We start from the raw sequence: 24,110 nt of genomic DNA on the forward strand, positions 1-24,110 counted from the left end.
ATCCACATCAATGGGACAGCAGTGAAGGTGGAAAGTTTTAAGATCCTCGGCGTACACATCACAGACAAACTGAAATGGTCCACCCACACAGACAGTGTCGTGAAGAAGGCACAACAGCGCCTCTTCAACCTCAAGAGGCTGAAGAAATTTGGCTTGTCACCCAAAACCCTGACCAACCTTTACAGATGCACGATCGAGAGCATCCTATCGGGCTGTATCATAGCCTGGTACAGCAACTGCACCGCCCTCAACCGCAAGGCTCTCCAGAGGGTGGTGCGGTCTGCACAACGCATCACCGGGGGCAAACCTGCCCTCCACGACACCTACAGCACCCGATGTCACAGGAAGGCCAAAAAGATCATCAAGGACAACAACCACCCAAGCCACTGCCTGTTCACACCACTACCATCCAGAAGGTGAGGTGTGATCCACCTGTACACTGTACAGGTGCATCAAAGATGGGACCGAGAGATTGAAAAACAGCTTCTATCTCAAGACCATCTGACTGCTAAACAGCAACCACTAACTCAGAGAGGCTGCTGCCTACATTGAGACCCTGGCCACTTTAACAAATGAATCACTAGTCAGTTTAATAATGTTTCCATATCTTACATTACTCATCCCATATGTTCGTATATACTGTACCTTATACCATCTATTGCACATAGGCTTGTATATACTTGTATACTTGTACATATACTTGTATACATATTCTCATTCACCCCTTTTAGATTTGTGTGTATTAGGTAGTTGTTGTGGAATTGTTAGATTACTTGTTAGATATTACTGCACTGTTGGAACTAGAAACACAAGCATTTCGCTACACTCGCATTAACATCTGCTAACCATGTGTATGTTACCAATAAGATTTGATTTGATTTATCCCGAGATTTCGCTTGTTTGACTGTCTTGCGGAGGGAATAACTACACTGTTTATACTGGTATGTACCTACGTGTAGATACGGGTATGATGCTGGAGATAATGAATATTAGGTTGAAAGGGGTGGAATTGCCCTTTAATACAATTGCACTAAGGGCTTGATTAAGTCAGATCCACTTTAGCCAACATCCACATCGCGGTTGTTTTGACAGTGTCGGAAGTGGAACTGCATTAGAGCTGTCAAATCCACAAGTAGCTCCTGGGATTATACCTAAAGTGGACATTGCCATTGGCTGCATGGAGTCAATCCCATGTAAACTTGTTTACAAGTTCAAAAACTGCAATGTGAGATGTAATTTACACCTCAAATAGAATGATAGAAATCCTCATTATTTTTCCATTTCAGTGTCATTATTTCTATACAGTCTATACTTTCTCCTTCTGAACTTCTAACACGAGTGGGACAGGTGTGGCTTTGTGACAATGACCGCAAGAGCAGCTGCTCACCCATCTGACGGCTCCAATGCAGTTCCGACCACCACTATGCGGGTGTCTGCTATCGTCGGTTAACGCTTGATCTGATTGAATCGAGGCCAAAGTCCTTTCAGGCACAGACCGTATAATGTGGCGAGAGGACAGTGGTCTCACCAGAGGGAGGTAGTCTGGGGACTCCGTGTCTGTGCGTTTCTCTGCCTCAGCAGACAGACAGTGGCCCTTCAGAGGGGCCTGCTTCCCAGAGGAGTTAGATGACCTTAGTCTGCCTAGAGGGAATCTGGAGCCAAAGAACCTCTCCACAGACTTGCTCTCCACTGAGCGTTGGGAGCGGGTGGAGGAGGTGCCAGACACGGCTGAGGGACTGGCAGGGTAGGGATTTCCCCCTGCACCTGAGAGAGAGGCACACAGGTGTGATCAACAGTAATGAATGGCTTTATTACAACAGGTTGTAAGAGGGGTTATAGTGAAACCAATCGTGAACTCGGATATTGAGTAATCGAGTGGATCGAAGTGTTCGGTTATAGATTCAGCCAATGTAATAGCACTTACTGCTGTCCCAAGACTTCAGGCTGCATGGGGAGGCAGGAGTATCATCCTTGTCTGGGAAACAACCAAACAGCATGTCTACTACAAGACCTGGAGTTCATTATTGTATGGAAATGTGTTACCCGTCAGGTAGCTTAAATGTCTGTAATGTCTATTTAAAAAAAATATATATATATAATGTCTTTAATGTAAATGTTAATTGTTTAGCTGACATCATGGCATTGACATATACATACCATTTGACCTCTGCAGGTTTACTAATGACTAGGATTATTGCGTTGTAGGTTTACCTGTGGAGTTCCAGGTGTCCTCAAATTCCTCACTGTCTCTGCTGGAGGGGTGTCGGCCCAGTCCCACAGAGTAGGCCCTCTGTCTGCGACTGCCTGCCTGGGAGCTCCGTCTGTTCCCCAAACGCAACCCTACACATGACGGGATACCAGTCACCACACACCACTGCTATCCAAACCATACTCCTCTGAGCCTGGATCCTGTCTCTCTTTCTTCCTAGGTTCCTGCCTTGTAGAGAGTTTTTCCCACCCACTGTGCTTCTACATCTGCATTGCCTGCTCTTTGGGGTTTTAGGCTGGGTATCTGTAAAACACTTCGTGACAACTGCTGATGTAAGAAGGGCTGTATAAAATACATTTTAGTTGTTTGAAATTTGATCGATACCGTTTAACAGACTTCAGTTACCATACATATTGTCAAATTAGGCCATGTGTTTTCAGGTTTGCTGTGACTGTGGAACTGTCTGAAGTGTTACCGGTGTTTCTCACTTCCACAGTGTCTGATGGACCCTTGCTGGTGTTGGCGTCAGTGGCAGTAAAGGCTGTGTACGTACAGATGATGTTACAGCTCTTACTGGTCTGGATGGCTTTCATACGGTACCGCTTAGCAGGCCCTGCAAAACAAGTGTACGGCATACAATCAATCATACACTTAGAGACAGGTATACTACAAAGCAGGATCAATTAGTTAGCCGTGTAACTTTGATAAGCAACAAGAAATAACTATAGATTTTCTTGTTCATTATAAAAGTGAGACTTAGATACAGTCAGGTCTAAAGATAGGCAAAAAGACTACAAAATAAATAATAAAAATACTGAGCTATATTGGCAGCCCAATTCTGATATTTTCCCCAGATATTGTGGAAAGAGCTGATCTTTATTTAACTAGGCAAGTCAGTTAAGAACAAATTATTTTTTTAAATGACGGCCTAGGAACAGTGGGTTAACTGCCTTGTTCGGGGGCAGAACGGCAGATTTTTACCTTGTCAGCTCAGGGATTCGATCTTGCAACCTTTCGGTTACTAGTCCAACGCTCTAACCACGAGGCTACCTGCCTGTGGCAAGTGACCTAGTGGTAAAAGATCAGAATTCATCTGCCTGTGTAAACGCAGCCATTGCGTGCTCAAATAATAGGAAAATGATATTATTTTATACTACTACAATTGCTCAGAGAAAGAGATTTTGTACTTTTGTTCTCTCAAAAAGATAGGGGTCAAAATGATTGGCTGTTTTCAAGACCATTGAAATAGTGCTGCATCCCTCCGACAGAGTTCCAGACACTCCCAGTTGTGCTGAAGCTGTTCTGGCTCCTGGTGCCAAATTCCCTGCTTCAGACACTTTGTGTTGGTGTTTCCTTTATTCTGGCAGTTACCTGTAGCTTTACTATTTGTGTTATTTATTTTACACAGTCTTTTTTGCTCATCTTTATCAAGTGTGCCAATAACCTGATTCTGCGTTTTCGTTTGTTGATTCAATTACACCATATCCATTTCAAGCTTATGTTTCAAAGAAATTAAGTTACATCAGAATATTTAGGCAAGTTAGCTGGCTAACTCTTTGATCCTGCTTTGTAGTATAACCCTTTGTACTCAACTAATCAAGGCTGAAACAAAACCCTGTACACCCTGTGACCTCCTCAATCCCAAAATGGAGGAACACTGGTGGAAACCCTCACCGTGCTCGATGTCACTCTCCTTCTCCGCCATCTTCTCAAAGTCCCTGATTGCAGAGCGAGCTGTCAGCTGGTGGATAATTTCCTCCCAGAGGTCTCCCCCTTCTCCTCCTCCCCCGGATGTCCCTCCCGTCCCTTGGTCCTCAGGGGCCCAGAGTTGTGTCAGGTCCACGGTGACCTCCCAGGAAACAGGCCTGCTTCCTAGGAGGCCGTGGATGAGGGAGCGGCACTGGGCAGGGGGCGTGGGGGGGTCGTCCGGGGGAGCGGCGGTAAACAGGTACTCCGGGTCAGTGAAGCTGTCCCAGTCCAGAGGAGAGACAGGGAACAGCAGGCCGTCTAGGGGGAGAGAAAGAGAGGTAGAAGGAGAGGGTTAGTGGATGGATGGAAAATAGAGAGAAAGAGAGTGCGAGGGAGTTTAGTTTCAGACATAAGTCTAGAGGTGAGTTAACCTACTGGAGTCAGTGAGGCTCCTGCGGGACAGCCCTCCTCTGGGTGTAGGCTGGTTCTCCCCATCGCTCTCCTCCAGCCTCCCCCCCACCGCCTGATCAAAGGAGACCCTCTCTAGTGCCCTCCGCAGGCGGTGCATGTCCAGCTCACCCTGGGGGGAGGAGAAACTCCTTGCAGACATGGCTGAACGGGCCAATGCCCTCTGTCTCCTTCGAGATTCCTCCCCTCCACACATACGCCCTGCCTGGATTGTGACAAGGGAAAACGAGTACACTGGGTTAAAAAATATTTACAGCAGTGTCGTCTAATGACTACAGTATTGAGGTGGTTCAGTCCTACCTTTTCTGACACGGAATCTGTATTCTCTGAGGAGGGGGGCTGTTGCCATGGCGACTCGCCCCAGCGGGACAGGGTGCTTCTCTGTTCGGGTGGAGCCATCTTCTCGAGGCCCTGCGGCAGGGAGCCCGTGTCCAGGCACGGGATGGGGAGCAGATCAGTGTGGTAAGCGCCTCCCATAGAGTCGGAGGTGGAGGGGGTGTGGGTGTAGGGCAGCCCCCTCTCACTGCTCAGAGAGCAGCGGGTCAGAACATACTGCTCCTGGATGTAAGAACTCTCCTGGATCCTACCACGAACATCACTGGACCATTCCACCTCTCCACCTGTGGATGAGATATCAGAGGACAGCTTGGAACACAGCTATAATCATTGTGCTTCAGGTGTAATATGCACAAAGCCAAAGGAACTTTACAGGTATTGGATTGAGGGAACTGAGTGACCGTGTCATTTCTTGAGTGTCAGTATTTCACCTGTACTAGTCCCAGTGTCGGTGTCTTTGGCACAGGAGAACTCTGAGGAGATTTCCCGGGAGATTTCCCTCAGCGCCTCCTCTAGGTCTGCACCTTCTGATGATGTAACCAGAGGGAGGAGCTCAGACGCGGAGGGAGGGGACAGCTCGTCGTTGGATAGGCCGAACACAGAGCCCACCGAGCCCCGAGACAAGCCTTTATAGCCCCGACCACGCCCCTACAGAACACACAAGGCGAGAGAAGGGACTGAGTTTACTTTTGTATTCTGCACAGTTTACATGCTGTCCACAAGACAGGACACTTGAAAGCCTTTCCAGAGTGGATAGTTGGACACTCACCTCAGTCTTCTTGCCTCTGAAGCTAGACACATCGTACAGAGTACAGTAGCCAATCAGGCGATTCCCCGGGTAAAGCGGAGGGATCTCATTGGGTGACAGGAGAGCCTCCATGTTATCAGGCAGGTACCAGTCTATACGTACATCTGTGAGGACTGGCTCAAAGGCCTTCTTCAGGGACTTTATCAGCTGAGGGATCAGTGATTAGTTAAACATTAGGGGTTAACGGTTGATTCAAATGTGTTTTAATTTTTAGGTTGAGTAGGGAAGCGATAATCACTCTACTCTAATCTGAATGTTAGAGTAGAGTGTTTTTCCCCAGTAGCCTACTACAGTATTTCCCCAAAGTTAAATTATTTAAATAGTTTTACTTTCCCCATTAGGGGACAGTGATGTCGCTTCTCACCTTGGGCTGCAGCCTCTCCTCATCACCCAAGAACTCTGTGGTTCCACCTGTCACCTTGGCAACGCCCTGTAGGAGCCTCCTGCAGGCTCTGGGGCCCAGGCCAAGACCAAAGCACCTGGGATAATAATACAGTTTTTCTCAATTGCTAAAACACTAAAACCCATTGGCTGAACAAAGTTCTCAGTTGCCTGGACTCATTTAGCTAATGATGCAGTCTGTTGTCAATACCTTAAACCATTTCACATGGTACAACACCATTTGCAGATCTCACTTAGACTTTTCAGCAAAACTCTAAACACATTCTCATTCTCAAAACACATTCTGCACTCTAATGCACATGTCATCCATACTGGTAAACACAAGTGGCAACAATCAAATACAAATAGAGAACATATGTCATTGATTCAACACAACCACTCAAAATGGATTTAACCTGTTTCAAATGATGCGACACAACCAATATAAGCCATTTCAGAGAGAAAACAGGTTGTTGAAGGTGGGAAGGAGAAAGTCTGAGAATGGATACTGTAGTACAGTGCATTGTAGGCTGTATACTGTACAATGGATGAATTGTATGGACCTGAACATTGTGCTTTCCATTTATTAACAGTACTGTCTGCCCAATAGATTTTGACTGGTTGCAGGTTCATATCAACAAAGAACAAGAATTACACTATCACAGAGACAAAGGACACGTTTGTGAGATGCAGGGTACAGTACTGTAAAAATAGGGGTACAAGGAGGAGGAAGAACAAAAAACAAAATTGCAAAGAGCAAAGCAGAGGAGTAATTTCTGATCAATTTTGAGCTACTATGATAGAACATGTTGTCGTTCATAAAAGGACAATGACGGAAATATATGAATATTTATTTTGATTAAAAATGTACTTCTCCCTGAGAATTGTATGTTTTGAACAATGTGTTTTCTATTTGGAGAGCAAGGTTTCAGAAATTGTGTTTTAGCAATTGAGAAAAACTGTAAAATACCTCTTATTCAGTTGAGAGAGAGAGAGAGAGAGAGAGAGAGAGAGAGAGAGAGAGAGAGAGAGAGAGAGAGAGAGAGAGAGAGAGAGAGAGAGAGAGAGAGAGAGAGAGAGAGAGAGAGAGAGAGAGAGAGAGAGAGAGAGAGAGAGAGAGAGAATCTATCTACTGTCGCAAATTTAGACAGATTTATTAGTTAGGGACTTTAAAACCAGGAGATGTATGATGGACTTACTGTGTCCTTCGTATCTAAACCTGAGTTATTAGCTACACACAGCAGTGTTGAACACAACACTGAGAGGAATCAAATGGCATTTCACTAATTGAATGGCTGAAAGGGCCACAGGCCAGACTAATTGAAAAAGCCAAGTGACAGACAGTGTGTTGCTCTGCTCTGAATTCAGCTACGTCTGTCTGTCTGGCAGGGCAGACTCATTGTCCGACATGAATATCAATACACACACACACACACACACACACACACACACACACACACACACACACACACACACACACACACACACACACACACACACACACACGTAGGCTAGGGTTAGAGGTTGGAATCACATTTGTGATTTGACCGCTCCCTACGTACCTCCATCATCTTCTCTAACATAACCAGTGTGCTGTCGGGGATAGCTGGGCTAACAGTAGAATACTAATGAAGGATAAATGGAGTTATTGTTGCACAATGCCCAGGGAGCTGGAAAGGGGGGGGGGGGCAGACTAGACCAGAGTGGCGTGGCAGTAACTGCAGAGGGAAGCAATAATTAGTGGGATTAATGGGTGTGGCTTATATCTGATACTTCATACTGCATCAGCCACTCTCTTTCTAACTCTCTCTTTTTCTTGCACTCTCTCCTTCCAAACACATAGACTTACACCGACACACTTTATTACCACAATATTCAGGGTTGAACCTACAGTATCACTTTTGATCACTACAGTAGGTTGTAAACGCTAACTGATCCCATTCCTACTCATTCTACCAGCCGCCATCAGACAATACCTGGCAGCACAAGTGTTCCTGCGGACCAGCTCCAGCACCTTGCCCACACTGCTGATGCTGCCGTCTGTGATGATGAACACCTGGCGGGGGCAGGAGCGCTGCACAGGCTGCTGATACACCCAGGACAGCGCCCCCAGTAGGTTGGTTTCCCGCATGTCAGCCCTCATCTTGTGGATGTACTCACAGGACTGTGCCAAGGTCACCTGGGGAGAGGGGAGCAGAGCGGAGAGTAAGGGATAGGGAAGGGGAGCGGAGAGTAAGGGATAGGGGAGCGGAGAGTAAGGGATAGGGGAGGGGAGCGGAGAGTAAGGGAGAGGGGAGCAGAGCGGAGAGTAAGGGATAGGGAAGGGGAGCGGAGAGTAAGGGAGAGGGGAGCAGAGCGGAGAGTAAGGGAGAGGGGAACGGAGCGGAGAGTAAGGGAGAGGGGAGCAGAGCGGAGAGTAAGGGAGAGGGGAGCAGAGCGGAGAGTAAGGGAGAGGGGAGCAGAGCGGAGAGTAAGGGAGAGGGGAGCAGAGCGGAGAGTAAGGGATAGGATAGGGGAGCGGAGAGTAAGGGATAGGGGAGGGGAGCGGAGAGTAAGGGAGAGGGGAGCAGAGCGGAGAGTAAGGGAGAGGGGAGCAGAGCGGAGAGTAAGGGAGAGGGGAGCAGAGCGGAGAGTAAGGGATAGGGAAGGGGAGCGGAGAGTAAGGGATAGGGGAGGGGAGCGGAGAGTAAGGGATAGGGAGGGAGCGGAGAGTAAGAGATAGGGGAGCGGAGAGTAAGGGATAGGGGCGGGGAGCGGAGAGTAAGGGATAGGGGGGGAGCGGAGAGTAAGGGATAGGGGAGGGGAGCGGAGAGTAAGGGATAGGGGAGGGGAGCGGAGAGTAAGGGAGAGGGGAGCGGAGCGGAGAGTAAGGGATAGGGGGAGGGGAGCGGAGAGTAAGGGATAGGGGAGGGAGCGGAGAGTAAGGGAGAGGGGAGCAGAGCAGAGAGTAAGGGATAGGGGAGCAGAGCGGAGAGTAAGGGATAGGGAAGGGGAGCGGAGAGTAAGGGATAGGGGAGGGGAGCGGAGAGTAAGGGATAGGGGAGCGGAGCGGAGAGTAAGGGAGAGGGGAGCAGAGCGGAGAGTAAGGGATAGGGAAGGGAGCGGAGAGTAAGGGATAGGGGAGGGGAGCGGAGAGTAAGGGATAGGGGAGGGGAGCGGAGAGTAAGGGATAGGGGAGGGGAGCGGAGAGTAAGGGAGAGGGGAGCAGAGCGGAGAGTAAGGGATAGGGGAGCAGAGCGGAGAGTAAGGGATAGGGAAGGAGAGCGGAGAGTAAGGGATAGGGGAGGGGAGCGGAGAGTAAGGGATAGGGAGGGGAGCGGAGAGTAAGGGATAGGGAAGGGGAGCGGAGAGTAAGGGATAGGGGAGGGGAGCGGAGAGTAAGGGATAGGGGAGGGGAGCGGAGAGTAAGGGATAGGGGAGGGAGGGAGAGTAAGAGATAGGGGAGGGGAGCGGAGAGTAAGGGGAGGGGAGTGGAGAGTAAGGGAGAGGGGAGCAGAGCGGAGAGTAAGGGAGAGGGGAGCAGAGCGGAGAGTAAGGGATAGGGAAGGGGAGCGGAGAGTAAGGGATAGGGGAGGGGAGCGGAGAGTAAGGGAGAGGGGAACAGAGCGGAGAGTAAGGGATAGGGAAGGGGAGCGGAGAGTAAGGGATAGGGGAGGGGAGCGGAGAGTAAGGGATAGGGGAGGGGAGCGGAGCGGAGAGTAAGGGAGAGGGGAGCAGAGCGGAGAGTAAGGGATAGGGAAGGGGAGCGGAGAGTAAGGGATAGGGGAGGGGAGCGGAGAGTAAGGGATAGGGGAGGGGAGCGGAGAGTAAGGGATAGGGGGAGGGGAGCGGAGAGTAAGAGATAGGGGAGGGGAGCGGAGAGTAAGGGAGAGGCGAGGGGAGCGGAGAGTAAGGGAGAGGGGAGGGGGAGCGGAGAGTAAGGGATAGGGGAGGGGAGCGGAGAGTAAGGGATAGGGGAGGGGAGCGGAGAGTAAGGGATAGGGGAGGGGAGCGGAGAGTAAGGGATAGGGGAGGGGATCGGAGAGTAAGGGAGAGGGGAGCAGAGCGGAGAGTAAGGGATAGGGGAGGGATAGGGGAGGGGAGGGGAGGGGAGGGGGGGAGGGGAGGGGAGGGGAGGGAGGGGAGGGGAGGGGAGGGGGGGGAGGGAGGGACAGAGCGGAGAGTAAGGGATAGGGAAGGGGAGCGGAGAGTAAGGGATAGGGGAGGGGAGCGGAGAGTAAGGGATAGGGGAGGGGAGCGGAGCGGAGAGTAAGGGAGAGGGGAGCAGAGCGGAGAGTAAGGGATAGGGAAGGGGAGCGGAGAGTAAGGGATAGGGGAGGGGAGCGGAGAGTAAGGGATAGGGGAGGGAGCGGAGAGTAAGGGATAGGGGAGGGGAGCGGAGAGTAAGAGATAGGGGAGGGGAGCGGAGAGTAAGGGAGAGGCGAGGGGAGCAGAGAGTAAGGGAGAGGGGAGGGGGAGCGGAGAGTAAGGGATAGGGGAGGGGAGCGGAGAGTAAGGGATAGGGGAGGGGAGCGGAGAGTAAGGGATAGGGGAGGGGAGCGGAGAGTAAGGGATAGGGGAGCGGAGCGGAGAGTAAGGGAGAGGGGAGCAGAGCGGAGAGTAAGGGATAGGGGAGGGATAGGGGGAGGGAGGGGAGGGGAGGGGAGGGGAGGGGAGGGGAGGGGAGGGGAGGGGAGGGACAGATAGGATTACAGCCTATTGGTTCATATTGATGGACACGTTTGATAAGCAGTGTATGATCACCAAACTATTCTTCTAATTAATTGAATCAATGAGGGGGCATCTACTGTACACTATATAATTGACAGAGGGATAGTATGATATGCATCAGATTGGGCGAGGAGAAATGAGAGGCACTTACGAGTTTCAATAAATCTCTTGTTATCTGTCTGGTAGAACATGGGGTAAATACCTTCCTATTGTTTGATATGTAAACGTTGGAAGAGCTCAATTGATTTGAATTGGAATAAATCAAACAGACATAATCCTATATTTCTATTGACGTTAGAATGTAATCAAGACCTGTCCAACCTGTAAGGGAATAGAAACGTAACTAAGCCCATAGTAGACCATCATTGAACAACATTAACAGTGTAGGTCACCCAACGTCAGCACCTGCACCTGCCTAAACCCAAATCACAAAGGGGACACAAACACCCATGGCAATCTGTGATTAATTCAACCAGACAGAGAGAGAGAGGGAGAGAGAACAGGTTAGGTGGCTATTGCTCATCCTCGTTTTTCTCATTGTAATATGCATGAAAGGTCACCATATGTTGTTTAGCTGCTGTTTGTCCTTGCACAGCCCTGGTCTGGCTAAAACCTGATACTCAGCTGCTAGGGCAACCCTGGTGTGAGCTGACCTGGACTCTGAATGAGGTGGAACAGAGAGGGGGACAGGACAGAAGATCCACAAGTGATTTATTTTTAAAGTTCATCAAGGTCCTGCTGAGAACACCTTGTCTGACTGAGCATGTTAAGCTCTTCACTTTAACATGGTTTGTAGATCTTCATACATGTAAGGTTGGATGGAAGCTCATGGTTGCTCGGCAAATGGAGACCCGTTGTCAAGGTTACACAGTATACTTCACATTCATTTGGCGATTGAGCCCTGCAGATTTCTCTTAATGCATATATATGGATCTACAATGGATCAGCATAACAGATTGTTGGGAATATCAGTGCAAGTCAATAATAGATGACTTCTTTGAGGAGTGAAAGCATCTGACAAACTTTGACTTTTTCGGGTGAACTATTCATTTGAGCTCTGACGTAGTACTTACATCTGTGCAGAGCTTGCTGGTGGTGAACAGGGCTTTGATGGTGGTGCCGAAGCCTATGATGTTGAGCATGGTGCCTGGAGGAAGACTCTTCAGAGCTACCACCATTGGTTCCTTGGGACAGGAAGTAGACATGGGTTTAGTATACCATCTATTGCACCTTGCCTATGTCGCTCGGGCCATCGCTCATCCATATATTTATATGTACATATTCTTATTCACCCCTTTTAGATTTGTGTGTATTAGGTTGTCATGTTTTGTCATATATTGTCTTGTCCTTGTGCTTTCCCTTCTGTTCGTTTCCCCCTGCTGGTCTTATTAGGTTCGTTCCCTTTTTCTATCCCTCTCTCCCCCCCTCCCTCTCTCTCTTCTCTCTATCGTTCCGTTCCTGCTCCCAGCTGTTCCTCATTCTCCTAACTCACTCATTTACTCTTTTCACACCTGTCCCCTATTTTGCCCTCTGATTAGAGCCCTATTTCTCCCCTTGTTTTCCGCTTCTGTCCTTGTCGGATCCTTGTATGATGTTCGCTGTTCTGTGTCCTTGTCTCGCCCTGTCGTGTTTTGTCTCCTTCAGATGCTGCGTGTGAGCAGGTGTCTTAGTCTGCTACGGTCGGTGCCTTCCCGAAGCAACCTGCAGTCAATGGTCGAGTCTCCAGTCTGTCCTCGTTACTACGAGTGGATTTAAGTTTTTTCCTGTTTTGTTTTCTTCTTGATTTTTCCAGGATTATTTACTTTTGTCATATACTGGAATAAAGACTCTGTTTTCGTTAAGTCGCTTTTGGGTCCTCATTCACCAGCATAACATAGGTAGTTTTTGGGGAACTGTTAGATTACTTGTTAGATATTACTGCACTGTCGTAACCAGAAGCTTGGCACAGCTTGGAAAATTCCAGAAAATGATGTCATGGCTTTAGACTTTTCTGATAGGCTAATTGACATCATTTGAGTCAACTGGAGGTGTACCTGTGGATGTATTTCAAGGCCTACCTTCAAACTCAGTGCCTCTTTGCTTGACATGGGAATATCAAAAGAAATCAGCCAAGACCTCATTAAAAGAAATGTAGACCTCCACAACTCTGGTTCATCCTTGGGAGCAATTTCCAAACGCCTGAAGGTACCACGTTCATCTGTACAAACAATAGTACGCAAGTATAAACACCTAGGGACCACACAGCCGTCATACCGCTCAGGGAGGAGACGCGTTCTGTCTCCTAGAGATGAACGTACTTTGGTGAGAAAAGTGCAAATCAATCACAGAACAACAGCAAAGGACCATCGAGGAAACAGGTACAAAAGTATCTATATCCACAGTAAAACGAGTCCTATATCGACATAACCAGAAAGGCCAGTCAGCATGGAAGAAGCCACTGCTCCAAAACCGCCATAAAAAAGCCAGACTACGGTTTGAAACTGCACATGGGGGAAAAGATCGTAGGCTTGCAAGGGGGAGGCTTGCAACCCGAAGAACACCATCCCAACAGTGAAACACGGGGGTGGCAGCATCATGTTGTGGGGTTGCTTTGCTGCAAGAGGGACTGGTGCACTTCACAAAATAGATGGCATCATGAGGGAGGAAAATGATGTGGATATATTGATACAACATCTCAAGACATCAGTCAGGAATTTACAGCTTGGTCGCAATTGGGTCTTCCAAATGGACAATGACCCCAAGCATACTTCCAATGTTGTGGCAAAATGGCTTAAGGACAACAAAGTCAAGGTATTGGAGTGGCCATCACAAAGCCCTAACCTTAATCATAAAGAAAATTTGTGGGCAGAAGCGTGTGCGAGCAAGGAGGCCTACAAACCTGACTCAGTTACACCAGCTCTGTCAGGAAGAATGGTTCAAAATTCACCCAACATATTGCGGGAAGCTTGTGGAAGGCTACCCGAATCGTTTAACCCAAGTTGAACAATTTAAAGACAATGCTACCAAATACTAATTGAGTGTATGTAAACTTCTGACCCACTGGGAATGTGATGAAAGAAATAAAAGCTTAAATAAGTAATTTTCTCTACTATTATTCTGACATTTCACATTCTTAAAACAAATTGGTGATTCTAACTGACCTGAGACGGGGCATTTTTACTAGGATTAAATGTCAGGAATTGTGAAAAACGGAGTTTAATTAAATGTATTTGGCTACGATGTATGTAAACCTCCGACTTCACCTGTATTTTTATCCCTTCCTCTTCACTATGTGTTTTCTCCATCATCACCTTGATGCGGTGGATGTTGATGCCGCTCATGCTGCCGCTGCGGTCTATGAGGAAGAGCAGTTCCCTGGTGGCACGGTGCAGCTCCGGAGGCTCAGACAGCAGGTCAGGACAGAAGTTGAGCATCAGGACCGGGCTGCTCAGGATGTCCTTGTGGTACCGCTTTCTCACAAACTCCAACTGTGCAGGAGGATTTATTAGACAATAAAAAAACATTATACAGCCAGACTATACTGTGTGTTCGTCCAAATAATGTATAGATGTATTATAAGGACATGAAAGGCTATTTGCTGGGTACTGGGTTGGGTCAATAGTTTAAAGGAAATATAATGAAGCCACACACTGTTGTTTGCGCCCACTGATTGTTTCGCTTTCAGTCCAGCTCACCTTCTTCTCTGGTTCCAGCTCTTTGCGAGCACAGCGAATGAAGTCGCGGCGGGAACAGATCTGCTGCTCGTATTGGCTAAAGGTGAGCCGACCCCTCTCCAGGATGACCAATGGGCTGTGAGGCTCTGGGGTCGAGAGTTTGGGGACAGAACTCATGATCAGTGAGATAAGGAAGGAGGCCATCAGAGACTATAGTGACACACGCACACACACACGCACACATCCACACACACAGACACTCTCCCTCACCGCTGAGGTGCAGTATGATCTCTATGTGTCTGTCATAGGGGTGTTCCTGTGCCAGCGTGATGTAGGTGGAGGAAGCACTCTGGGCGCTGGGGTCTGCATCTGCCCTGAGTGCATGGGTAGGGCTTTCCAGACCTGGAGAAAGGGACAAGAGAAGCCCAGTTCAACAACAACACTTAGGTGAAGGGGATAGGGTTAGGGGCCAGCTAGAGGAAGGGGCTGGGGAAAGGGTACGCTCCCTCTCAGACAGGCCGGAGTGATTCCACTCCCATACAGGCCCTCCTAGTGCCCAATCTGATTGAGTAGCCTAATTTCCCCCCCACCTAATATCTTGACTGCTGCACAGTGCAGTTACAGTAGCCTGGCCCTGTTCCAAACACACCCACCACCTCCTTCATTCCTCAGCTCCCTTACTCTGTCCCCGTCCCTGGGCTGCCTCACTCTGAGCTCATTGTCCCGCCTCCCCAGACACATTTCATATATCACTATGGGAGTGCCAGGGCCAATTGTATCTGTCACTATATCATTACAGGAGACAGGCTAAAGATAGAAAGAGCTGTTTCTCCCACCCACTCAAGTGTTTGCTGTACTCAAAGAACTCTGCGTCACCAAACCAGGAGGAGATAGGGATGATATTGTAGTGATCCTCGCTATATGAGCCAAGTGGCACGATGCCTAGGGTGTTTGCCTTTCACACCAGCGACCCGCATTTGCTTCCCTGCCCTTCCGTTTGCTACACTGGTGTCAAAAGTGGGATGGTGGCGGTAAGGCCATCGGAATTGCACGGCCCAAAAGTGTGAGGGGGCGAAGCACGGGGATGTGCTTTTCTGTTCTAAGGGGGCAGTGTATCAAGCCTATATGAACCAAGTTACAATTACCACCAAATGGGTTAACCCTATTTGCATGATGCGTAGGCCTTTCAGGCCAGTGACCCTGGTTCACTTCCCTGCCCTGCTGTTTGCTACAATAGCAAAGCTACTTCGTGGGAAAGAGGTATGTTGACATCAATGGGACTTCCTGGGTAAATAAATGTGGGGCGATAGATGGGTATATAATATGGGTATACCAGCGAGCAGGCATGCCCCTCGGACCAGCAGCTGGAAGTTGAGCTCATAGGGTGCCAGGTTGGTGGCAGGGCTGGTGAAGATGGCATGGGCACACTGTTGCTCCGAACCCAAAACCCTCTCCTGTTTCCCTGAGGTGGCTCCAAAACAACTGGTGGGTCTGGGGGGGGGGGGATATTAAGCACCAGAGTTTGAATTACACATGACCTTTTGGTTGTTTTTTCAGCACTTGTGGGAATGAATTTGATTGACATCAAACTACCAAACATTTAGATCATTTTCAAGGGGGATGGAAATACCCTGTTTCATCTGATTTCGCCCCATTTTCGCTTTTGCTTGCAGTCACCCGCCCTGTGGCGATGGGAGTGAGTACTGTGGGGTAGACCAGGCGGATCGCACCACTCTTCAAGGTGGGGAGTTCCACGGTCGTACTTATGATGACAGATACTATGTCCATCGAGCCAATGACCCCTGTGCCTACGACGAAGGTGGTTCGCTCCAAGTCTTCATCTAGGATGAGATGGCCTAAAAGACAGAGATTCAGATAAAAATGGTCAGTGCATGGTTCCATGGATTGAATAGAATCCTAACATTCACTTCAAGTCGATACATTTTTTTTACACTAAGTGAATGCCATTTCACGAAGAGGCAAGACGACAAATCCTTTTAGCTTCAGTCCTCTGCCCCATCCTACAAGATTATACCATTATGTTAAATGAATCAAGTCAATGAGGTAAAGGGCATTTCTATTCTGGTAGAGATTCTTTACTCTTCTAAAGTTCTAAGCATCTAAATGTATAGCCTACAAAGTGATTTATAAAGAGAGTTCCAGGATTCATAATAGGAATGCATGCCTGGGTGTTGTGATACGTTCAGAGATAGGTAGGAGGTCTCTCTGAACGAGAGGAAGACTAATGGCATGTCTCCCGGTGGGCGGTCTCACTAAATGGATTAGCTTGAGACTCTTCAATAAAAGCCTAACTGATTTCTTTTAGCGGCTGGTTTGGATGAGCAGGGTATTAGGTACAATTTTACATTTCTGTCGTTTAGCAGACACTCTTATCCAGAGCCACTTACAGTTAGTGCCTTCATCTTACAATACAGTAGATAGGTGAAACAACCACATGTCACAGTCTTAGTTAATACATTTTCCCTCATTAAAGAAGTTATCAGCAAAGTTAGTGCTAGTGGAAAAGACAAGTGCAAGGTCCTAACAGGGACTCTGCTGTCCTAACAGGAACTCTGCTGTCCTAACAGGGACTCTGCTGTCCTAACAGGGACTCTGCTGTCCTAACAGGGACTCTGCTGTCCTAACAGGGACTCTTCTGTCCTAACAGGAACTCTGCTGTCCTAACAGGAACTCTGCTGTCCTAACAGGGACTCTGCTGTCCTAACAGGAACTCTGCTGTCCTAACAGGAACTCTGCTGTCCTAACAGGGACTCTGCTGTCCTAACAGGAACTCTGCTGTCCTAACAGGAACTCTGCTGTCCTAACAGGAGCTCTACTGTCCTAACATGGACTCTGCTGTCCTAACAGGAACTCTGCTGTCCTAACAGGAACTCTGCTGTCCTAACAGGGACTCTGCTGTCCTAACAGGAACTCTGCTGTCCTAACAGGAACTCTGCTGTCCTAACAGGGACTCTGCTGTCCTAACAGGAACTCTGCTGTCCTAACAGGAACTCTGCTGTCCTAACAGGGACTCTGCTGTCCTAACAGGAACTCTGCTGTCCTAACAGGGACTCTGCTGTCCTAACAGAGACTCTGCTGTCCTAACAGGGACTCTGCTGTCCTAACAGGGACTCTGCTGTCCTAACAGGAACTCTGCTGTCCTAACAGGGACTCTGCTGTCCTAACAGGGACTCTGCTGTCCTAACAGGGACTCTGCTGTCCTAGCATCAAAAATGTTTACTGTCACACACCAGATAGGTGCAGTGAAATGTGTTGTTTTACAGGGTCAGCCATAGTAGTACGGCGCCCATGGAGCAAATTAGGGTCAAGTGCCTTGCTTAAGGCCACATCTACCGATGTTTCACCTTGTCGCCTCGGTATTCAAACCAGCGGCCTTTCTTTTATTATCCCAACACCCAAGCGCTACCTGCCGCCCAAAACTATCAATAAAACAATCACATAGAATGGCAGCTGAGGGAGAGTTGGGAGGCAGAGGGGAAGCAACGGGGTGGGGAACAGGAAGGGGACTGATGTGGTATTTGAAAACCTCCAATCAGGTCAGACACACAGAGGAGACCTGGTGTGCCTTAGTCCCTGGTGTGCCTGAGTCCCTGGTGTGCCTTAGTCCCTGGTGTGCCTGAGTCCCTGGTGTGCCTGGTGTGCCTTAGTCCCTAGTGTGCCTTAGTCCCTGGTGTGCCTTATTCCCTGGTGTGCCTTAGTCCCTGGTGTGCCTTAGTCCCTGGTGTGCCTTAGTCCCTAGTGTGCCTTAGTCCCTGGTGTGCCTTAGTCCCTGGTGTGCCTTAGTCCCTGGTGTGCCTTAGTCCCTGGTGTGCCTGAGTTCCTGTGTTGTCTCTCTACTGATTAAAGATTACTTCGTGAAAGTTAGAGAAAGGAAAACATGAAATAGGACCAAACAGAATCTGTGGGCAGTGGTGAAAAGTACATAAGTAAAAATACTTTAAAGTACTACATAATTAAGTACTCTTATGGGATAGCTGTACTTTACTTTTATATTTTTGACAACTTTTACTTTTACTCCACTACATTGCTAAAGAAAATAATGTACTTTTTACTCCTTACATTTCAATGATACCCAAAAGTACTAACTACATTTTGAATGCTTAGCAGGATAGGAAAATGGTCTAATTCACTCACTTATCAAGAGAACATCCCCAGTCATCTATACTGACTCTGATCTGGCAGATTCACTAAACACAAATGCTTTGCTTGTAAATGATGTGTTGTAGTGTGCCCCTGGCTATCCATAAATCAAAAAACTCAAGAAAATCATTCCGTCTGGTTTGCTTAATATGAGCAATTTGAAATGATTTATACTTTTACTTTGATACTTAAGGATATTTTAGCGATTACATTTCCTTTTGACACTAAAATACATTTAATACCAAATACTTTTACTAAAGTATTTTATTGGGTGATTTTCACTTTCGCTTGAGTCGTTATCTTTTATGGTATCTTTACTTTTACTCAAGTATGACAAATAGATACTTTTTCGACCACTGTCTGTGGGTTATGCCCTAAGCTTTTAGAAATGAAAAATACCTTCTGATACACTCCTTCCCTCCTTCTATCCATCCATGCCTTCCTTCCTTCCTCCTTCCCTCCCTCTCTCCATCCAGCCCTATCTCTACCTCCCTCCCTCCTTCCATCCATACCTTCCTTCCTTCCTCCTTCCCTCCCTCTCTCCATCCAGCCCTATCTCTACCTCCCTCCTTCCATCCATCCATACCTTCCTTCCTTCCTTCCTCCTTCCCGCCCTCTCTCCATCCAGACCTATCTCTACCTCCCTTCTTCCATCCATACCTTCCTTCCTTCCTTCCTTCCTTCCTTCCTTCCTTCCTTCCTTCCTCCTTCCCGCCCTCTCTCCATCCAGACCTATCTCTACCTCCCTTCTTCCATCCCTACCTTCCTTCCTTCCTCCTTCCCTCCCTCTCTCCATCCTTTCCCCCCATCTATCCCTCCCTCCTTCCCTTCTGCCGTACATCTCTCCTTCCCCCCTTTGTTCACCGTTGGTACACTGTATGTCCAGGCTGGATCCCCCGCAGCAGCCCCACTCCCGTCCGTTGCCACATTGGCCGTCGAGCCCCGATCCTGGGCAGCAGTCCAGACAGCAATCCTCCAGCTTCCCCCGACTCTGGATCTGAACTCCCACCATGCGGCCGGCGATGACCGCCTCAAAGCCCACCACCACCTCCTTCTCCCCCAGCGGGTACACAAACACACCTTGGGGGAGAGGGGTGAGGGGAAGGTGCAAGGGGCATTGAATAAAGGACAACAGACAGCATTACAGAAAGACTATTACAGAAAGACAAGACCAAGACTAGATCTGGCTATAGATGTTGTGGCTTGATATGTGACTAACCGATTGCTAAGGCCCAAAATCCCACCTCCCCCCATGACATCAGTGTGTGACCTCACCCTCCACAGGTTCGGTGTCTGTGTTGGCGTAGGTGAGATGCGCGGTGATGCCCAGGGAGCAGCCGTTGGCACAGGACTTGATGCAGGAGGCCTTGAGGAGAAGCGGGGCCCACGTGGACCGGTTTCTCAGGCCAACCATCGTCTCTGGATGTGAGGAAGAGAGAAAATCCTTGAGTTCAATGTGTGTGTGTGTTTGCGTGTGTGTAAGATAGTGTGTGTGTGCATGTGTGTGTGGGTGTGTGCGCGCGTGTGTGCGCGTGTGTGTGTGCACACGCATTCAAATGGCCTCAGTGTCTAGCCTTATCAAGAGGAAGGATCAGAAGCACAGTATGGAAAGTTCTTCGACCAATTATGTGCTTCTAAATTAGGCTTTCTCTCAATTGATGGAAAGAACATTGGCCTCGAATCAGCTCTGATAATTATTTCAAAATGTCAGCTAAAGGTCCCCAGATTTAATGAACCTTGCTGCAGGGCAATTGTGCCATGTTGGTATAATAAAGAAAATGTAAATATGTACTGTTTTCACATGAATTACCTGTGTAACTGTGAGATATATTTATTTACAGAAGCCCCATCTTGCCTTGGGCTTCTACTCTGGCAACCGAGCTATCCCCTCTCTCCACCTGCATAGCAACCGGTTGCAGCAGTGTTGAAGGCCAACTCAATCATTAACAGATTGGTCAACACTCCATGGGCTCCTGGGCAGCATCTCCTCAACAGCTACCTGATGCAAATCCATACTATACAGCTTCACAAGTCTTACCTGACCACAGAGGAGATAAGAGTGGGTGGGTGGTATGATGTATCTTTAGGTTGTGTTAGTGGCACAATACGGGAGCTCAGGTAAGAGATCAGGTAAGCTAGTTGGGTTACTGGAACCTCTTAGAAACCCTACGAAACAGGTGCACCTCAAAAAAGAATGTTAGTGTAAATAAGAGATCTAGTAACAAATAGAAACTATTCTCTCCTTGAAAAGACTTACATCTTGTTGTTGAGGACTTTAAACTCACAGGGACGTCCTTCCAGTATAACATCACCTTGTTGCTTGCTCTAACCCTGTTGCTTGCATCAGCAGCAAACACAACACAACATGAAATAGATTAATCAAACTAGGCAGCCATGTCCTTTACGAAAGAAACACAGCTGCTGCAATGAAGCCCAGCAGGTCAAAGAAGAACATAAAACACACTTCTTAGTGATTGACCTTTTTAGCACTCCTTGAATAAAACAACGTTCTGGGAATCTGGGCTATAACCTGCAGCTGTAATGGTTTCTAATGGTTTAGTGTTAGCGGACTCACAGCTCAGTGAGCAGCAAACTGCGGAGGGCAGACTGTGACTGTTTGCTTTGGTCTGGGTAATGGTCTCTACATCCACCTCTGGACTAAGTAGATCAACAGCTTCCATCTGGCTACTGTGCTTTGGAGGGATGGAGGGGGAGCAGCAAATACATGTCTGTTTGGGAGGAGGGGAGGGCAGAAATAAGCCAAACCAGCTTTCAACCACAAACACGCGGTCAGAGTGAAACACACAGCAGGAAAGGTTACTTGTTAAATGTAAATGTCTAGATCCTACAAGTAAAAGGTTTCGTCATCTTCCATAAAGTACTACTGAACAAATCTGTTTAACATACGTTTTGGCTGATATGAAAGGGCCCCGGTATGTAGATGGCAAACCCATAATGTGCCTTACCTATTTTCTCTCATTCAAAAAAAATGTCCAAGGGAGATCTGATACAACAGGCTGCTTCTTCTGCTGTTTGGGTTCAGGGTTGTTCCCCATGAATGAAGTCACCTCTGACTTCACCCCTTCTGATTTAAACCTTCCATACTTGTTTGCCCATGGAGGAACTGGTCAGAAAGTCAGGAGAAAGAGGGCCTCAAATATGACCAATTTTGCATATCCCACCCTACCATGAGAGATCAAAGTCTTCAACACTGAAAAATATAAAAGTTGAGTTAGATATGATTTACAAAATTCGGTCATTTTTGAACCTTTAACGTAAATGATCTAAAAACATTTTCACATATGTTGTGTCTCAGACCCTATTTTACATCACATGAGGTATTTATGTTGTATCTCAGACCCTATTTTACATCACATGAGGTATTTATGTTGGATCTCAGACCCTATTTTACATCACATGAGGTATTTATGTTGTATCTCAGACCCTATTTTACGTCACATGAGGTATTTATGTTGTATCTCAGACCCTATTTTACATCACATGAGGTATTTATGTTGTATCTCAGACCCTATTTTACATCACATGAGGTATTTATGTTGTATCTCAGACCCTATTTTACATCACATGAGGTATTTATGTTGTATCTCAGACCCTATTTTACATCACATGAGGTATTTATGTTGTATCTCAGACCCTATTTTACATCACATGAGGTATTTATGTTGTATCTCAGACCCTATTTTACATCACATGAGGTATTTATGTTGTATCTCAGACCCTATTTTACATCACATGAGGTATTTATGTTGTATCTCAGACCCTATTTTACATCACATGAGGTATTTATGTTGTATCTCAGACCCTATTTTACATCACATGAGGTATTTATGTTGTATCTCAGACCCTATTTTACATCATATGAGGTATTTATGTTGTATCCGTCATCAGTTGAGACACAGCATACTCTTGAATACAGGGTGGGTGTCATTTCAATCATAGAAGTAGAATTCATAGAATGGACATTTCCATTAAGACCACTACAATTTAGCTGGTACACCATGACATTTAAATTGAGTAGAAACTTTAACTTCCAATTACCAGATGACCGCCAGTCCACCCACCATCGAATGTCAACTTGAATAGAAATGTATGTTCTATTATCTATATTTCAGTAAAGGGAAAGGGGGATACCTAGTCAGTTGTACAACTGAAATCTGTCTTCTGCATTTAACCCAACCCTTATCAATCAGGTTTTTTACCACCTTGCCATCTCGGGGATACGAACCAGTAACCTTTATGAATCAGGTTTTTTCCCACCTTGCCATCTCGGGGATACGAACCAGTAACCTTTATGTATCAGGTTTTTTCCCACCTTGCCATCTCGGGGATACGAACCAGTAACCTTTATGAATCAGGTTTTTTCCCACCTTGCCATCTCGGGGATACGAACCAGTAACCTTTATGAATCAGGTTTTTTCCCACCTTGCCATCTCGAGGATACGAACCAGTAACCTTTATGAATCAGGTTTTTTCCCACCTTGCCATCTCGGGATACGAACCAGTAACCTTTATGAATCAGGTTTTTTCCCACCTTGCCATCTCGGGGATACGAACCAGTAACCTTTATGAATCAGGTTTTTTCCCACCTTGCCATCTCGGGGATACGAACCAGTAACCTTTATGAATCAGGTTTTTTCCCACCTTGCCATCTCGGGGATACGAACCAGTAACCTTTATGAATCAGGTTTTTTCCCACCTTGCCATCTCGGGATACGAACCAGTAACCTTTATGAATCAGGTTTTTTCCCACCTTGCCATCTCGGGGATACGAACCAGTAACCTTTATGAATCAGATTTTTTCCCACCTTGCCATCTCGGGGATACGAACCAGTAACCTTTATGAATCAGGTTTTTTCCCACCTTGCCATCTCGAGGATAGCTAACAGTCTAATTTAAATCAAAGAATCTTCCCATAACTCGTTCTCTGACATTCTCCAACCATAATTTTTTTAAATGTGGGGGGGTAGATCAGCTTTAATATTGCTGATTGATTGTAGCTTCCATCATATACATATACATACAGTGCCTTTGGAAAGTATTCAGACCCCTTCACTTTTTCCACATTTTGTTATGTTACAACCTTATTCTAAAATTGATTACATAGTTTAATAAGGGGACAAATCTACACACAATAACCCACAATGACAAAGCAAACACTGATTTTTAGAAATGTTTGCAAATGTATGAACATTTACATAAGTATTCAGATCCTTTACTCAGTCCTTTGTTGAAGCACCTTTGGGAGAGATTACAGCCGACTCTTCTTGGGTATGACGCTACAAGTTTGTCACACCTACAGTGAGGCAAAAAAGTATTTAGTCAGCCACCAATTGTGCAAGTTCTCCCACTTAAAAAGATGAGAGGCCTGTAATTTTATGACTATGACAGACAACTATGACAATTATGACGGACAAAATGAGGAAAAAAAATCCAGAAAATCACATTGTAGGATTTTAATGAATTTATTTGCAAATTATGGTGGAAAATAGGTATTTGGTCACCTACAAACAAGCAAGATTTCTGCCTCTCACAGACCTGTAACTTCTTCTTCAAGAGGCTCCTCTGTCCTCCACTCGTTACCTGTATTAATGGCACCTGTTTGAATTTGTTATCAGTATAAAAGACACCTGTCCACAACCTCAAACAGTCACACTCCAATCTCCACTATGGCCAA

The 24,110-nt window shown here is 47.0% G+C and overlaps 1 protein-coding gene across 6 annotated transcripts in view; it reads right to left on the reverse strand.

Annotated features, from left to right (window-relative positions):
• vwa5b2 (von Willebrand factor A domain containing 5B2) overlaps positions 1-24,110 on the reverse strand; it is a 33,057-nt gene that overhangs the window by 2,495 nt on the left and 6,452 nt on the right. For 2 of the 6 annotated variants that reach the window (XM_046359472.1, XM_046359470.1), the window contains exons 2-20: positions 19,691-19,834; positions 19,280-19,495; positions 15,885-16,110; positions 15,588-15,745; positions 14,525-14,656; positions 14,276-14,400; positions 13,892-14,068; positions 11,675-11,785; positions 7,868-8,070; positions 5,875-5,989; positions 5,472-5,657; positions 5,134-5,350; positions 4,667-4,986; positions 4,334-4,571; positions 3,884-4,216; positions 2,685-2,822; positions 2,212-2,340; positions 1,925-2,011; positions 1,529-1,764 (exon numbers count right to left, since the gene is read on the reverse strand). In XM_046359472.1, coding sequence (XP_046215428.1) covers positions 1,529-1,764; positions 1,925-2,011; positions 2,212-2,340; positions 2,685-2,822; positions 3,884-4,216; positions 4,334-4,571; positions 4,667-4,986; positions 5,134-5,350; positions 5,472-5,657; positions 5,875-5,989; positions 7,868-8,070; positions 11,675-11,785; positions 13,892-14,068; positions 14,276-14,400; positions 14,525-14,656; positions 15,588-15,745; positions 15,885-16,110; positions 19,280-19,495; positions 19,691-19,829 — 3,486 coding nt within the window. In that variant the 5' untranslated portion in view covers positions 19,830-19,834. Of the gene's footprint in view, positions 1-1,528; positions 1,765-1,924; positions 2,012-2,211; positions 2,341-2,684; positions 2,823-3,883; positions 4,217-4,333; positions 4,572-4,666; positions 4,987-5,133; positions 5,351-5,471; positions 5,658-5,874; positions 5,990-7,867; positions 8,071-11,674; positions 11,786-13,891; positions 14,069-14,275; positions 14,401-14,524; positions 14,657-15,587; positions 15,746-15,884; positions 16,111-19,279; positions 19,496-19,690; positions 19,835-20,225; positions 20,454-20,672; positions 20,753-20,990; positions 21,145-24,110 lie in introns of those variants that run through there. The other 4 variants (XM_046359475.1, XM_046359476.1, XM_046359474.1 and 1 more) reach the window with 4 other exon arrangements.

The sequence above is a fragment of the Oncorhynchus gorbuscha genome, linkage group LG08 (genome assembly GCF_021184085.1).
Source record: "Oncorhynchus gorbuscha isolate QuinsamMale2020 ecotype Even-year linkage group LG08, OgorEven_v1.0, whole genome shotgun sequence".
Lineage (NCBI taxonomy): Eukaryota > Metazoa > Chordata > Actinopteri > Salmoniformes > Salmonidae > Oncorhynchus > Oncorhynchus gorbuscha.